The 16,905-nt window shown below is 45.8% G+C and overlaps 3 protein-coding genes across 11 annotated transcripts in view; 1 reads left to right on the top strand and 2 right to left on the bottom strand.

The window, feature by feature from the left end:
• The window catches only part of MOB1B (MOB kinase activator 1B), a 42,339-nt gene extending 41,624 nt beyond the window's left edge, over positions 1-715 (bottom strand). Inside the window, exon 1 of one of the 2 annotated variants that reach the window (XM_013193737.3) lies at positions 615-715. In XM_013193737.3, coding sequence (XP_013049191.2) covers positions 615-700 — 86 coding nt within the window. In that variant the 5' untranslated portion in view covers positions 701-715. Of the gene's footprint in view, positions 1-25; positions 259-614 lie in introns of those variants that run through there. The other variant, XM_048045683.2, reaches the window with a different exon arrangement.
• Positions 716-5,267: 4,552 nt separating this feature from the next.
• On the top strand, positions 5,268-14,298 carry GRSF1 (G-rich RNA sequence binding factor 1). Of its 5 annotated transcripts, none has more exons than XM_048045678.2 (10): positions 5,268-5,456; positions 5,621-5,768; positions 6,648-6,803; positions 7,134-7,274; positions 8,757-8,886; positions 11,007-11,167; positions 11,316-11,440; positions 12,118-12,253; positions 12,468-12,550; positions 14,038-14,298. In XM_048045678.2, the coding sequence occupies exons 1-9, from the start codon at positions 5,292-5,294 to the stop codon at positions 12,524-12,526; spliced, it is 1,221 nt and encodes a 406-aa protein (XP_047901635.2). In that variant the 5' UTR covers positions 5,268-5,291; the 3' UTR covers positions 12,527-12,550; positions 14,038-14,298. The 5 variants fall into 5 exon arrangements, with proteins under 5 accessions (XP_047901635.2, XP_047901633.2, XP_047901632.2 ...); XM_048045676.2 differs by having other exon boundaries at positions 13,899-14,298; XM_048045675.2 differs by having other exon boundaries at positions 13,720-14,298.
• The window catches only part of RUFY3 (RUN and FYVE domain containing 3), a 55,781-nt gene continuing 52,631 nt past the window's right edge, over positions 13,756-16,905 (bottom strand). For all 4 annotated transcript variants that reach the window (XM_066996808.1, XM_066996812.1, XM_066996809.1 and 1 more), the window contains one exon: positions 13,756-16,290. In XM_066996808.1, coding sequence (XP_066852909.1) covers positions 16,147-16,290 — 144 coding nt within the window. In that variant the 3' untranslated portion in view covers positions 13,756-16,146. The remainder of the gene's footprint in view (positions 16,291-16,905) is intronic.

Here is a 16,905-nt window from a genome sequence, read left to right as displayed (position 1 = left end):
GCCGCCCCCGGCCGCGGTTACTCACAACAAGAAGCTCATGGCGATGGCGGCGGAGCGGGACCGGCGGCTGGGCTGGGCTGGGCTCGGCGCGGCTCCCAATGGCAGCGGCGGCGGCGGCGCAGGGCGGGCGGCTGCGGGGAGAGCGCCGCGGGGCGGGGACACGGCGACACCGCCTCCCCTCACAGCCCGGGCCGTCGCTGCTGTCCCCTTTCGGTTGTTCGTGTGACCCCCCCCGCCGCCGAACGACCCCGTCTCCAGTGCCCCTCACACCTCTCCCCTCACACAAAACGGACCCCGCCAGGCTCTGTCCCCCCGCAGCCCCGGGGGACCTAGATGGCAGCGGGCAATACTTCAGGGCACGGGCAGAGCATAAATGTTGTGACAGCCTTGGCAAGTGAAATCCTTTCTGCTCTGTCCCCTGCCTCATGTACCCTGTCCTGTGTCAGAAATCGAGCATTCCCTAACAAATTTGTGTGGCCTGTCACACCTGTACGCGGTGGAAATGTTGACATTTCTGACAGTGAACCCTCAGCAGGGCAGCCCCCTGTTTTTTGTGGAGATATGCTTGTGGTAGTAGCCTCTGGGCAGCATATAAGAGCCCCACAGTTACTTACCAAGTGCTGTGGAAGAACTGTGAAAACTGCTGAAGCGTTATGGCCTGCCCGTACCCCTTTTCTACTCCAAATTGTTTCCCCAACATCCTGTGGAGCGAGCCTATGGGATGCAGGAACAAAGTAGTATGCTTTACGTTAGCATGTCGTGTCACATTACAACAGAATTACTTATCCAGATTGCCCTAAAAGGTCAGTAAATGACATTATCCTCATTATCCTCACCTTGCCACAAAAGGGTGCAGCTACCTAAACCCACAAGTAGTCACCAAGGTCATAAAAGGAACAGGGAGATCGTAAACTTCTGCATCTCTGCCCTCTTCACTAACAGCTGTGACTAAACAAATGTACCAAAATGGCTTCCAATATTTCAGAAGTATCAGTGTTTGATTTTCAAACAATCTTTAACTAAGCTGGCTGGGGCCAGCAATCAGCTAAGGAATGACACACCTCAAAACTGAAGATATGGGCAGCTGCAAACTCCCGAAGTAAAAAAAAATAAAAAAAAATCCAGTCCTGCCTTCAAACTCTTGGCAGGTCATCAACACTGCCTTCACCCAGTCTCTGCCCTGACCTGCCTCACCCTGCGCAGGTGTGGGTTAAAACCCACACATCCTCCCATACGCAGATATTTTACCTACAGCACGGTCACAGTATTATTCCAGTATGAGACGCTTTCAGAATAAATGCAACTGCATCTTCACTGGCATTGTTCCACCAAATGCAAACCAAGGGAGCACAGCGCATTGCAAAAGACAGCCCACAGTTCATTTGACACCAGATGACAGCTGCAGGCTGTGTTTTTGGGGTCTGGGACTGCGCTCCCACTCCCAAACCAGGAATGATGCTCTTTGGTCTTGGGCTTGTCTCAGCTGCTTTATAAGCTCCAGAGGAAACAGAGCAGCATCCAGAATGCTTTAAAGTAAAACCTTATATTCAAACCCAACAAGGGCCACACATCCCACTACAGACTTGGCCACATCCAAGTGGCACCTCTTGACAGAAGAAATGACAATCCCAGGAGGTTGTTTCACATGAAAACCTGCTTCTTTATAGGTCAGTAAGAAGCCAGATGGATTTTGGAGAGGTGACAAGACAGACGGCCTGGCTGTCTGTGAGGTTCCCTCCTGCCCCAAGAGGATTGTGTGGCTGCAGGCTACCCCACAAAGACTACGGCTGCAGGTAGGCCAGAGGAAAATCTGCTTTTGGATTCATTACGGGGTAAATTCAGTACATCCAAACATACTATAATCCCACACAGCGTTAAGTTTCTGTTGGCACATCATGGGTTTCTCTCAGGTAGAATGCCTTACGTGGTAACATTGAGAGTTGTCATATTCTCTTGTGCTTTTAAAAGCTGAAACTGCATTTTCCACATCCTGGCTCCATCCTCCTGACCAGGTCCAAAATGCCAGGTCAGTATATTTCTAAGTGAATGAAAATTACACTAGTGTTTTAGGACTCTTTTAAAACCAAGTGTTTTACTGGGCAGCAGCAGAGGCTTAATTAAAAACCAGTTCCCAATGTTTGCAATTTTCCTTTTGGCCACATTAGTAAAAGCAGGCATGAAATGGGGCTTGGGGCACTTTTTAGCAGACTTTGTCAGACTAAGTTGTCCACGTAAATCCAACTCAAAAACACAGTGCTGACCTTTCTGACACATTCACGTTGGGACACGAATAACCTGCATTCTCTTTATCCACCCATACGCTTCCTTCTACCCACAGAACATTTTATTTTAGCGGCAAGTTAAAATTAAATGTCTGTTACTGCCACAGTCAGTAGGAAACACTTTGCCCGTGTGGCTGAAAGAAGAAATGGTTACATAACTTGTACAGTTGATGTCTCAAATTAGTATTGGTCTGCTCACGATGGCTAAGGGCCACGTGAAGTGCTCACTTCAGACGCTGCCGATACAAGGGACTGGCAGCATGCTGCAGTCTTACGTAAGGATCAAACTGCTCAGTGATTCAAGACACAGTGAATGTACCCAAGCCCTGACGTCTGTCATTTTGGTTTATCCATTATAATGTAGAGCTTAAAGAATTACTCTGAAAAGGCCCTCAAGCTGAAAAAGGGCTTTGGTCCTGAACTGAAGTTTGTAGCAAAGATTATAACACAGCTCAGTAAACACAGAACATTCAGGGTGAAAAAAAAGTTCTAAAATTAAGAGCTGAATCCTTACTGTATATGGACTACAAAAAGGGAAACAATTTTATTTTGAAATGTAAAAAAGTGTCCACATACTGAACTCTGTAAGCATTCTATCCATACTCTAGATTAAACTTGTCTAGCATCGGACAGTTTTTCAAATCAGATACTTGTCTGTGCATTAAAGTAAGGGATTTAATTTGTGTACAAGCAATACCTAGAGGACCAACTACAGAAATGTAGTGAAGCATTTAAGTATAAATATCAGATTGAACCTGTGATATGTACTTGTAACTCTACAAAAACCACAACACATGAAAAAATTGCAGGAACTATGTGGTATTACACAGCAGTCCTGAGAGCTGCCATAATCCTGGAGCTGCCATAATCCTGAAGCTGCAATAGTATATTCCATCAGCTTTGTTACTGCTGGACTGCAGAAAGAGAAATAAATACAGCACTCCGTGGCATTCCACACTGTTACAGTACTCACATGTATACAATTCCTGATGCAACATTTGTACACAGTTGTCTCAGAAATCAATGATTTGTGGAGAACCTTCTCTAGAAATTTCAACAGCATATAGAGCATGGAAACCATCTGCAGAAGGTTCACAGTACTTTAACTTCTCCATGCAAAATACGCTCTTCCTCTTTTCCAGTCAGCGGCCTCACTCAGGCTAAGCTCGTTATCTCCTGCTGAACGCTGAGAGGGTTGTACTTGTACAACTCTGTAACGGGCCCATCTTTCATAGAAAGCGAGGGAAGGCCCACTGCTTGAATAACTTAAAATAACAATTTCAGAATACACTCCAACAGAATATAAAGTCAATTTTACTTGATGACAGATTGCATTGATAAATAATGCATCCCAACACTAAATATTTTAGTATGAGCTGACCAAACAAAAGAATAGCTAGTATAAGTTATTTTTAACAATAATCTTTTTAATGGTGGGTATTAAGAAAAATAGTATCTTACAAGGCTGGAAAAGGCTGCTTGGTCAACAAGCAGCATGGAAGGGGCATCTTCTTAGCCTCTTTATTTTTACTTAGTGTAACTGATTTCCTCTGGTAAGTAAGATTCACTCAACATCACTACCGAAGAGTGAATAAATGCAAGTTCTATCGTCGTAGGATGATTTTCTTTTTTTTTTTTCCTCCAGTTCCTGTTATCAGAAGTGCAGGGTTTTTGCTCCCTCAGGCTTGCTGAAGCTCGGAGATTCCTGGAAAACTTCGCTGTCGACAGATGCCCAACAAAATGGTGCCCTCTAAAGGTAACTTGCACACACTGACAAGCTACGGGACACTCAGCAGTGGGCTATGTTTCACTGAACTTGGGAGGCAGGTGCTTTGGAGGTAAAGTGAGTAGAAGACTCGTATCTCCGTTGAGGAGAATCAGCCTTACACCTTGTCTGGATTACAAACCTTCAAGAACAATTAATCTGCATGAACGAGGAATGCACATAGCATTCACTTGACGTGTATGACTCACTAATCTGCTTATTCAGTGACAATTTACAGCATGACAGCTAGCCTAGAAAAAGAAGTGTTTGAGAGGAATTACAGTAATTAATTTTTGCACCAGTAAAGTTTTCTCATTTAAAGAAGGTTTTAAAGAGAAGCCTGACATTTAGAATATGAAAAATCTTGAAGGTGAAACACTTCAGTACCACTAAAGGAATAGACATTACTTGGAAAATAAGTATATGATTCACCTTGAAAATTAAGAGTAAAAAATTGAATGCTATTGCCAAGAGATCATGTTTTAATTCTTTTAATATTTTAATATTGTTTAATAATCTATAAGAGTCTCTAAAAGAGTTTACTGCATGAAATAGTTTATAAAAGCAGCAGCTGTCAACGATGAGATGACTTAGGATAGGTTGTTTACAATTTCAAAACACTGATAAGAAATGTTCAAGGCTTCTGAGATATTAATGGGTTGGCAGTACTACAAGGTGAAAGACTTCTGTTGAAATCCTGAGACACTTGGATTGATAGCTCGTGACAGCTTGATAACACAACACTTGAGGATGCCAAGACTGGAAGTAGAGGATGCAGGACAGCACAGGACCATCTTCCCTGTCACGGCCATCCATCGCTGCCTTCCTGACCACACGACAGGAAGGTTTGGCACGTTGTCTTCCCGACATACTGCTCAGATCCCTCAGGTCCCCCGGACCTCGGTCTCCACACCTATTTTTCTTTCCCTTGGCTAATATGTTCCCTTGGCTAATCTTTTACGTTCCCGCTCTCTTCCACAAAATGGTTAAGGTTGGAAGGGACCTGTGGAGGTCACCTGGTCCAACCACTGCGCTCAAGAAGAGACAACGAGCGCATGTACCCATCTTTTTTTTTTTTTTTTTTTTGGTTTTCCCTTCCTGCCGTGCGTTTGCTATTGACACCACCACATTGACGGTGACCCCTCTCCCCTCACGCCGCCGAGCGTGGCCCGGCTCCCGCCCCCCGCGGCCGGCGCCTCCTGGGAAGGGAAGGCGGAGCCCCCCGGCCCTCGCCCCGCCTGCCCATGGCCGCCACCGCCGTCGCTCGCCGCGGCCTGGCCGCGGTGCTGCTGCTGGGCCGCAGCCGCCTCCTGCCCTGCCCGTCCCCGCTGCCCGCCCGCCGCCTCCTCCTCAGCGCCGCCGCCGCCTCCCTCCGGCCGCTCCGCGCCGCCGCCCGCCGCTGCAGCCAGGTAGGGGCGGGCGGGAGCGGGCCTAAAATGGCGGCGGCCATGGGTGAAGCGTGGGGGGGGGAAGGGGCGCCAACCGCCCGGGCTGCCAAGGGTACCGCGGGTGACAGGCGCTCGCCTCTCTCCTTCTTAGATATTTTTTTTTTAAAAGGTGTTTTTGGGGTCAGGTTGTAGGCTCGCCGTCCCAGGAGGGTCAGCTCTCGGAGCAGGACGCGGAGCTAACCAAGGGAGAAAATGAAGACGCCGTCTTCCTTATCAGGGCGCAGGGATTCCCCTTCTCGTGCTCCGAGGAAGATGTGCTTACCTTTTTTGATGGTAAGGAAGATCATTTACCTGAGTGATGGTTCAGTGTGGTGTTATTGAAGCTAATACCTGATAATTAGTGAAGAAGGAAAACAAAAAACATACAGACCACTACTCAAAGCAAGATGGGTTTTCAGTTCCATCACAGCAGTTCACACATATAAAGCCAATAATCAGCTTCCAGGCTACGGTCAAGTTTCTAGTCATCTTCCAGCAAAGTGTTTTACGTTTAATTGAGCACATCTTCCCCTTCTTGGTCAGTGTTTCAGTAATAAAGTTACACTGATCCACATCTAAATGCTTGACTGGAATACCATTGTGGTTGGCTTTCCTCCCCCCTCCTCTCTTTTTAATCAAAAAGTGATGCTTACTGGGTGAAACTTCAGAGTTGCTTGCCAATGCTGATCAATAGGCTTTTGCTCAGCTTTGTGGAGCTGATGCCCCCATACTGTAATATTAAGATGCATCCCTTCAGTGTAAGTTAGGTGATCAAATCAAGTTTTTAAATGGTTAATAACCTGCTGAACTAAATTCAGTCTCTTTGAACTCCTAGAGAAAGGAACGTAGAACAGGCAGAGCATAAATGATTGAAAGGCGCTATAGCATTTGTTCAAGATTTCAAGTACCTCAAAAACAAAGTTTACCAGCAATATGAGGATATTTATTACCCAGTTATACAGCTGTGGATGCTATGGGATGCCAGATCACTTTCTTCTCAGTGAGAAGCATTGCATATTAAAGAGAGTGGTAGAAGTGTGAGTTTCTTAACCTGTGCTTCAAGACAGGTGAATGGCTCCATGCAGAATTTGCTGTTTTAGTCTGGAATCAAAAGACCCCCCATGTTTGATACAGTTGCGTATGTTTCTGTATCACGTGTTCCCTGATTTCTAGGCTGTAGAATTCGGAATGGTGAGAACGGCATACACTTCCTCTTAAACAGGGATGGGAGACGCAGGGGAGATGCATTGATTGAGCTGGAGTCAAAAGCAGATGTCCAGAAAGCCTTGGAAAAAAACCTGAGATACATGGGCCCACGCTACGTGAAAGGTGAGTTTGAAACAGAGGTTGACTTGAAGGAAAGACGGTGGACTGAATAAGAGCTGCATGAATACCAGAACGTGCTTGTGCCAGGGGGACAGTCAGGGACAAAACTAGCGAACAAAGCATCATGGAGTCAAAGCTGCTTGGGCCAGGCAGAAAAAGCAAAGCACCTTGTGGCATGAGGGGCAGCACTGGGGGGACCCTTGATTGCATGGGGAGAACGGGAATGAAGGTGCATGCATGGAGGGAAATGGTGCCTTAGAAGAAGGTGCCTGCAAAGTGCTACCTTCTGTGTACCATGAAGGAAAACGTGTTTTGTGCCTATATTCCTTGCAGTTTTTGAAGTACATGATAGAGATGTAGAGGGCTTACTGCAGAGTCTGCAGAATGAGTCGCAAGCCATCAGTGATGGAGTCGTACTACTCAGAGGCCTCCCGTTCAGCTCCACTGAGGATGACATTGCAGATTTTTTCTCAGGTAACTCAAAATAGTTTTTACTCTTGTTTATAAGGTGTTCTGTGCTCCAAGTTCATGCTTGGTCAGCCAGTCATTCCTCTAAAGGAGAGCTACAAGAGCACGTGCAGCCATGAACACCGTAGCAGTGTAACAGGTTGCTATCCCCCTGCAGTTAGAAGGCAACTAAAGCTTTATTGAACAACCTTCAAGATTATCAGCTACCTTTGACTTTCTGCAGGTCTAACCTAGTTTTGGTACTTGCAGCACTCATTTTAGGGGAAAAATAAGTGAAGGGAGTAATCTAGGTTCAATTTACTTCTCCTGGACTGCTACCAGCTCATAATTTGCCATAGAGGAAAAAGTATGCCTGTATTACAGATAAAGCACAAGTGAGTGCAGCATGGAGCCTTTCAACAGTATAATAGTAATAGATCACGTATGCCAATGTTTAGAACTCAGCTAATTTTTTTTTGTTTTGTTTTAAATAATGGCTTATTCGTGGTTGTGAATAGTTACTGCACAATTTCTCAGCCAATCAGCTACCGGACAGTATGTTTCCCCCTGCCCTCAGGGCTGGAGCAGGCCAGGTGGCTGCTACGTTCACTTACTAGGAAAGAAGCCTTCCTGGTGTTTGTAGAGTTTACCTTTTTTAGACAAAAGATTAGACTGTAGAGTAAACCAAAAACACTTGTTCCTCACGTTTCTGCCACTCCAGGTAGGCATGCATACAGTTCTCCAGCATTAAGGCTCATGATAGTCAACGATGCCAAAAGCAAAGGCTGCTGATAGTAGATTTTTGAACTGATCGCCAGCAGTTAAATAATGTTTAAAATCAATCTAGTGCAGAGCTATCACAATGAGGTACCTAGGAAAGCATTTTGAAGTTGCTGTTTCTTTGGGAGCTGGTGAGACCATTCCAGAAGGTCAGAAAAAAAACAATAAAAGATTACAAAACCAACCACAACCACAAATGTGTGCTTTCAAAAGTTCACAAGTGTAGGAGCCCAGCCCAGTATGCACTGGTATAATCACTGATTAAGATAGAACTTGCAGCTCTTGGTCTGTATTGTGTCAGATACAACAACTTAATGGTTTACAGGCTCCCCAGAAAGATACTACACATTTAAAAAAAAAGTTAAGTAAGCTAGATTTCATCTGGATTTTAAAGAGAAAGGAAACAACCCGAATAAGAGAACATTTCAAGAGCATTTGTGCTCTGGACCTCCTTTTGTGTAGAACTTCCATTCATTTGTTGTTTTTGTAGTTACTTGAAGCCTGAAGTGGGTTCGTTATTAGCAATTAAGGCTTCTGTGAAAACTAGCACAAGTCCTATAAACCAGAGTTTTAAAAAAACAGGAGAAAAATACAGGTATACTTAGGCCAACATGACCAGTTGTTGCAGGACTAGGGGCTACTGGATTAATTTGTCAAAAAACAGAAGTGAAAGAGCACAAGTTTGAGCACAAGTTCCTAACATTGTAAATACTTTTTTTCCTCCTTTAGGTTTGAGGATAACTGACGTAGCTTTTGTTTACCGTGGAGAAAGAAAATCAGGAGAAGCTTATGTGCAGTTTGCAGCTCCTGAAATGGCAGCTAAAGCCCTCTTAAAGCATAAGGAATACATGGGGAGTAGGTAGGTGCTCTGCTGGAGTTAACAGAGTAGGACAACTTGATATGAACCACGCGGTGTGACTTACAGCTTGCCTCTTAGCTTAAGGTATCATGCGCATAGTTTTATTGAAGCATGCGTAGAACCCAGTTTTTAGTATCAAATTCCAGAAGGAATCACAGTAAAATCTCTCAGAGTGTGTCATACTGTTGCTTTATAACTTGGAACGTATCCTTTTTTAATACCGTCTTCTGAAGAACTCTGTGTTTCCAAAGCGTTACCTCCTCTGGTGAGGTTTTCTGAGGAGCCTTGACAAAGATGGGGATGAAAACAGAAAGCTTTGTGCGTTGCAGAAGCACCTTCACCGCTTACAGCTTAAGCAAATTTGGGGCTCTGTCAAAGAGTGTTCTTTTGAAGTTCTCCTGAAGCCAGTCTCACCCTGGCCCAAATTGGGTGACAGCATTCAGGGTGGGGAAGAGTTACACACGGTAGATCCCGCCTGCCCAGTCACAAGCGCACAGGGATCCTGCACCTCCTGCAAGGTTTGCTGTTGCCCAGGCTTCTGTGATGGGGCCCACAATACAGGCAGCCCTTCCCTTCTAGTTCCCAGCGCTAAATACAGTCAGTGTTTCCCCGTGGATAGCATGTCGTACAGAGCTCGACTCACCGCACCTCTGGCTCGAATCCATTGCCTCAGCTGACTGCGGTCAGGTACCAGCCTCCTTGGTGACAGCATCTGCCTGGGCTGTCCTCCTTCCTCAGCACATTGCATTTAAGGGCCATTCTCCAACATGCCGAGGCCCCACACTACGTACTTCCCACCTGAGAACTTCCCTTGCCTTAAGCAGAAGTATTTGCAGCTTTTTTTCCCCACCATCCCAAAGTACAATCAAAAAAAAACCACTTGGTTTTACCCTGGTTGGCTTTTAGAGTGCTCTCTGATAACTCACTGATTTACTTTTCTGACTGCCAGATTACAAGAAACCTCTCCCAACCTTTTCTTCTCGCAAACCCTACAAAGGGCTTACTTCCCTTCTATTTCTTTACTTCCTGTTTCAAGACTATTTCCTTGTGTTTGTCCCCCCACCCATATTAAAAGAAAACAGCTGCTCTGCAGGTGTGCTCAATAATTCAATAGGTGTCGCAGCTTGACACAATTCCCTACCCTCCAGGAGGGATTAATTAATTCCCAGTCTGCCATTAGGGTTTTTTTTTAACCTTTCTTTCTGCATGACTAGCCAAGGAACTGAGTAGTTTCCAAACCTGCTGCCAGTTTGCTCTCGTTCTTCCTGGGTCATCAGTTTTGTCCAGAAACAGACACTGTGCTGAGCCTGGGCAAGCGGGTGCTGAGCTGTAAGCTCTGGCTGGCTGTACGTGGGGTGACTTCTCTTCCTGAGGCTGCTCTCCGTAGGCAGGGAGGAAGGCCGCCTCACTTGGATGTGCACGTTCTCTTCTCCATCGCATTGTTTCTTCCGTGCTCTGGAAGCCACCTGCTTGGGCGCTGGTAGTTAAACCTGCTTGAGGCCCAGCTGGGTGCTGCTGCCGGCTCTAAAAGGTCCTCATAGGAGAGTCTGAACAAGGGGTTCTGGGGTGGGTGGCTAGAGATGCAAGATACTACCCTGTTAATGCTTTTATCTGCTTTGGGGTTGAATTATTTTTTTTTAAATTGGGGATTTGGAGGGTTTGAGATAAAGCAGTTTGCAGAGGTGTATTGGGGAAAACAGCCTCAAAAAGGATGCATGCTACTGCAGGAAAGAGATCGTGGTTTTTGAGTAACGCTGTATTTCTGCAGCAAAACATAGCTTTGGCTTGTAAACCTAGTACTGCTATAAGAATTTTGGGTAAGGCCATAAACTAAAGACCTTGTCTAGAACAAACTGGCTCACACTATGTGGGTTTAGACAGGATGGTGACTCTCATTGTGCGTTGAAAAGGGCGTTCATAGACATAACTGTACAATTTAAATGAATTCTTCAACACCTTTGCTTGCCAGCTAAGCCAGACTATGTACCATGGCTCTCGTACTTAGTTTGTGAGCACAGCTGAGCTGGGAAAACATCCGGAATTAATGGTACTTTCTGAAATCCTTGTTGTCTTTGTGGTGGGCCAAGAAGTGCCATGTAATCTTTTCCTTGTAATTTTAGATATATAGAAGTATACATAAGTAGAAAGCAGCAAATGCAAAGGCATGTGCCTTATCACAAGCAGATAGCGACCGTCCCCAGACTGAGAAGGGAGCTTGAATTGATTTCTGAAGGAAGGAGGTTGAGTGACAGTGGAAGCTCCGATGCCAAGAGACAGAACCGTGAGTCGCACCTTGTGGCATGTGTTCTTTGAGGCCCCTTTGTTTTTACCCTCATTGCTGCTGTGGGCACAGCCCTGTGTGTCTACAGCTTTCAGATGAGGAAGGTGATAATTGCAAGTGTTAATGATGTTTTCCCTTGATCCAACAGAACTAGGTAACGAAGAAACGGAAAGCTCCGGGCACTGTTCAGAACCTGGGAGCACCTCATCATCATCACACGTTGTCCACATGAGGGGTTTCCCTACCCAAACTAGAGCCCAAGACATAATAAACGTGAGTAGCAGTAAAAGTACGCATTGAGTTCAGTTGTAACTACTGATGTAAAGCTGCTCAATCTGTCCGGCTGAAATGACTGAAAATTTTTGCTTTCTCTATTCTCTACGTCAGCCCTCAGTGCTGCGTGGCACTGAGCGTTGGGAAACTTGAACCAACATTGCATTGCTGAGGGACAGTAGAAGGGTTGCAGGCTCCCCCATGTGCCCTGGCCTCACGGGTGCAGCGGTGGTACCTGGGGAAGGTGACAGCTTGCAGGGCTGTGCTGAATGGTCACCAGTGTGAATTGAGCGTCCTTTTGTACCCTTAGCTGAATTTCTGCATAACTGACTGTACAGAAATAAATTTCCCTGTCCTTTTAATATCAAATATATTTCATTTTAATAGTGTATGGTCACAGAGCGACTGCACCCGCATTTGATGCCTTTGGTCATTGTACAGAAGGGTGCTGTGTGAGGCTATTTCTTTCTGTCAGGAGTTACCCTGCCAGGCAGGTGCAGAGGGCAGGAGGCTGCACACCATGGGGCAGGTGTGTGCGCATCAGCCTCACCCAGCTGGGAGGGGACTTGAGCTGCTCAAGCGCTCAGTCCCTAGGGTTGGACAAGCTTTGCGAGTAAAAACACGATGGTTTCTGGTAAGAGTTTTTTCTGGTAACGCTTTCCTCCCCCCCCTTCCAGTTTTTTGCTCCACTGAAGCCCACAAGGATCATGGTGGAATACAACTCCCATGGAGATGTCACAGGAGAAGCAGATGTGCATTTTGAGAGCCACGATGATGCAGTCACTGCAATGGCAAAGGAGGGGACACAGCTGCGTGAGTAAGAGGAAGGGGGAACCTACAATGCTGAGACTCCCCCCTCCTCAAGCACTACTTCTTGTATAACTACTTGTAGCATCCTGTGCAACAGGATTGTCTTGGAACTAGAATTCCAAATTACCCTAAAATGTTAAATTAGCTTTCTGGGAGAGAAAAAAATGCAGCAGCTACAAGTCACTGAACACAAATTACCTCTCATATTGTTCCCTAGAGTGCGGTACCATTGAATTATTCCTGAATGAACATCCAAAGGCAAAACAGGACTGCTAGTGACGGGGCAAGATCACAGCTTCGGTGAGCACATCCTTCTATTCTGTTGCTCCTGTTCTACTGCTAGCATGCTTGATATTTTGCATTTCACATAGCTTCCAGGCTAAAATTGAGAGCAAGTGGCTGAGGCCGATCATCACAGCTAATCTGAGGGCAGGCTTCATGCCTCACACGCTGGCCCGTGAAGCCAGAATCCCCAGGGATAAATTCTTGTGGCAGAGGGGCAGCAGCCCTTGTCTGAGGTCGCAGCCAGCGGTTGCTGCACTATCCTGGCACTGCAGCACCACACAGAAACGTGCCATGTTGTAGCTGAGGCCTGCTGGAATGTGCAACAGTGCTTCTTCCCCTGCCTTTTTCCTCCTCCCCTTGAAGCTGTCCTACTTTTCATCTGTTCAAGGTTCTGATGGGGCCATATTCCCTGGCACAGACACCAAGGAGTGGCTAAGTATTTTTTACAGTCGCAGTGTCCCATTGGCGCAGGAACGCCCAGAACCGTTCCTGGCTTTTGTGCTGGGACTTGGTCCCAGCAGAATCAGCTCCCCCTGTGTAAGATCAGCTTGAGCACCACGTGAAAGTTACTCACCTCTTGGAGGCTGGCTGTCTCATCTTACCTTTTTGCTGACATCCTTCACCACTGCTGAATTCTACAATTCCATTATTGGTGACCATAATTAAGAATAAGATGCAGTGGTACATTTAAAAAAAAAAGGGGGACACTAGTAAGCTGCAATGAGGTAGTGATGGTTTTTATTTCTCTCCCCCACCCCTTTCTTTTTAGGCCCGAGCGAACACATTCCTTGGGTACAAGCATAAAGATTGAGTACGAGTGTCACCGCTCAATTACAAGGACAAACTATAAAATTTAGTTTGGATTTATGTAAAAAGCATGTAATAAACCATGTTGACATACTGTAGGAAGGTTGTCTGTCCCCAAAGTAGAAAAAGCTGTACTGGAGGAACAGCAAGTGCTGCAGGATGGAGCAGTTCTGGTCTCCAGCTGTGTACTGGTGTACAAAGCATTAATAAAACACCAGTATGGGCCATTAACACCACCCAAGCGATTGAAGATCCCAGTACACAGAATGCAGCAGGTGTGCTGTGTAGTATAGCTAATACCTCGTCCCTCCTGCCATGCTTCTCTCGTTTCTGCGTTGGCATCTGTTACTGGTTTTGAAATGCTTTCATACCCACAGCCAAAGCAGAAGGGAAAGCCCATTCAGGACGCAGGATACAGAGGAGAAAGTTTTTATTGTTGCATGTGGAACAAAATTAACAACAGAAAAACAGCCTTCTGCTCCGCCCCATCCAAATGTCCAGGTACGAACCCAAAAATCCAGCATTACCTGAGCAAACATGCCTTTAACATTTGCAGCATCACCAGGTGTAACATCCAGTACTTAAAAGCAGAGCCTTTCACCAAGATAAACCAGGGAGGCAGCAACTGTTGACGTGACTGACAGCCAACTTGGTCGTGCTCTGGTCTTTCTGAACGCCAGTTTCTGTTACAGCAGCCGGAGCAGTATTTTGAAGGGTTTTCAGCTGCCTCCGTAAAGGGCTGCTTGTTCATAGAGATCTCGTGTAACGATAAAGGACCTGCTCAAGAACTGTCCTGCTTTTTACACGAAGATGATCACAACGTTCACTACAAGCAAGCGGAGCGGCAGCCACTCCTGGTGAAGCAGCAGAAAGCTACGTACAGGTCACAGATAAGCTGTGATTCCAGAGCTGCAAAATTGCTCGGACGCCCCAGCAATAAAGTCACTTCACAGTGAGTGCCTGGTTTCCAGTTTAATTCTCCAGCACTGAAGTTGCATGGGTCAGACTTTCTCCTGGGGGATGAGTCACTGTGGGTTGGGTGCAGGAATTTGCTATCCCAAGTGTGTACAACGTGTACACAAAGCTACTAACAATAAATTCAGTATCTCGTGCATTATCTATGGTGTCTCACCCCTTCAAAGCAGTGTTTGCTCACACTTAAATTCTAGGCTTTTCCAATTTCAACGCTATTTACAATTTTTTTTTTACCTACTTCAAGGGATAGCAGCAAGGAAATGCATGTGGTAACTACCACAGGGGGACTAAAGAGCAGATAAAGTGAAAGTTGGAAGTTGCTCCCCTCTGTTTAGTGCTCTATGAAGGGCACTAAGAGGAGTTGGAGAACTTGGGTGGCTGAACACACTGAGGCCTACGGCGAAGTAGGAAAGGGGAAGTTTTTGGTACAAACTCTAGCACCAAGCACATAAAGAACCTCAACTCTTGACGTGCTTTTTAGTGCAGTTCCAGCCAGTCTAGTGAATGGAAAATCCTCTCTGGGGCGTTAAACCACTACCCCCAATAAAATTTCTACAAAACCAAATACATTTGTCACATATAAATACATCAGTTTTCTCCAGATTACAAAACATACTGTGGCCCTAAAGTCTGAAGTCTCCCAGTACAGAATAGACCAAATAAACTATGACATACTGCGTGCTTTACGAGGAAGCCACCACTGCTTTTTGATAACATGCAATTCCTTTTAACAGCAACAAAGATAGATGTAGCATGAATCACAAAAACTCTAAACTGGGTTTGGATCAGGATTTCTTATAGGTGCAAAGTACTTTGACTTCATATCACCTTCATTTTGATCTGAAGCAAAACCAGTGAAATATGAGCTGTATTACAACCACTCTTTCACATGCACAATGGAGAGAAGAGAGGTGCACAGACATGGCCCTAAAACCTCTGTGTAACAGTATTTTGTATTTAAATATTTGTGACTCAAATTCCCCCAGATGCTGTATCAAGATAGGAAGCAGAGTTGCAGCCCTTAGGACTGACCACCATTTTGTGGCCGTGAAGTCACAGTGAGGGTCTCTGGTAGGAAGGTCAGAGATGCCTTAAAGCACTTCCCTGCTAGATCAGTGCAGGTGAGCTCTCACATCACACACGCCTTAAAAAAAAAAAAAAAAACAACCTTAGCCCCCCCTCCAAAGTCCCTAAAAAAGGATAATTTCACAGCTCTGTTTGATACTGATTTGCATAGCAAGCCCACGGCCAGAGGACTGAAGAAACTAAGCCAGAAAACTTTTTTTTTTGGCGTGTTACCTGGTCTCTTTCACCTGGCACTGAAGTAGCACGGTTGAGCCAGATTGTCAAAGGCAGTAAGGAAAGGGGAAATGGTATTTCAAGTGCAGCCAGACATGAGGATTAAAAAATGCTCCTGTTTTGCTTTCAGTGAGCCATTGCTTAGCAGCAGCATGCCCTCACATGACACGCTTGGGGATGACAACATTCCTGACCTGTACACACAGACACAAGGCTCTTTTTGGGGGTGGGGGCTCTGTTCTCACAGCATCCTGAGGCTGCTCGGTCACACCTTGTGGCTACTCGATGTGAAATTCCCCAAGCAGTTCTCCCTGGCACAAGCTCAGGTCTGAGAACTGGCAGATTTTTCTACAGGGAAGGCTCAGACTTCGTTTTAGTCGCAAGAGACTAAATACCATCAAAGCTGCTTCCCCCTCTGACTTCCCAAGAACACAGGCAAGCATCTTCTCTTCAAATTCCTCTTGAACAACCCCAGAGACATTGATTAGCTACAACAATTTTTACGGTCACCACTCTCTGCAGCCCGGCTCCTACAAGGGACTGGTTGAATACTGCTGGATGAGTTGCTTGTGACAGGGATTGCAGACGGACTCCGGGTTAATACTGGACGGGAGGGGCAGCTCATTTGCTGAACAGGCTTCGCAGAAGATACCGCCACAGTTCTTGCAGATATTCTGAAACAGGAAGAGAAGAGAAAAATTAAGGGATGCTAAAGACACTTGAGTTTTTTCTCATTAACCTTCAGTCAAATCAAATCCTCTACTGGACTAGAGAAAGATGCTCAAAATTGCACTCTTGCCCCCTCTGAAGACCAGAAGTTTTTCTTGTGCTTATAACATCAGAGAAGAGCAGGTGAGGACTTGTAGTGAAGTGGTACGAGTAATCGGTAACAAACCATTTAAGTTTTGACTCAGTTCAGTCTCAACTTACAGCTAGAGCATTTTGTCATGAGATGGACATTATTATTTTATAGTCAGACAAACATACAGGAATGACAAGTCTTACTTGAAAGCTCCCTGGTCAGGTAACCTCGCTGTGCTCACTAGCCTCCCCCAAAAAAATTTCCAAGGAAATATTTGGAACCATGGTACTGGTTCATCTTCAACCTGGGGTGGAGGTCAGAGCCTTGTGCCGGGAGCTAAAGACTCCTTCCTGCTCTGGTCTGTCCCCAGATCCCCACCAGAGCTTTCTGGTGGGGGTCTTGTTAGGAAAAATAGGGGAAAACAGCAAAACGACACCTAGCTTGCCACTAAAGTACGTGCAGCAGTACGGCCAGGGTGGCTGCTGCA

Source organism: Anser cygnoides, chromosome 4 (genome assembly GCF_040182565.1).
Source record: "Anser cygnoides isolate HZ-2024a breed goose chromosome 4, Taihu_goose_T2T_genome, whole genome shotgun sequence".
Taxonomy (NCBI): domain Eukaryota; kingdom Metazoa; phylum Chordata; class Aves; order Anseriformes; family Anatidae; genus Anser; species Anser cygnoides.
The sequence above is the reverse complement of the archived record's forward strand: the minus strand, read 5'-3'. Positions and strand labels throughout refer to the sequence as shown.

What these genes read in the sequence shown, in the direction of transcription:
- GRSF1 (XM_048045678.2), top strand. Translation starts at nt 5,292, where the DNA reads ATGGCCGCCACCGCCGTCGCTCGCCGCGGCCTGGCCGCGGTGCTGCTG. An exon ending in CCGCCCGCCGCTGCAGCCAG is followed by an intron (nt 5,457 to 5,620) that starts GTAGGGGCGGGC and finishes TTTTGGGGTCAG; the next exon opens with GTTGTAGGCTCGCCGTCCCA. An exon ending in GAGCCCAAGACATAATAAAC is followed by an intron (nt 11,441 to 12,117) that starts GTGAGTAGCAGT and finishes CCCCCCTTCCAG; the next exon opens with TTTTTTGCTCCACTGAAGCC.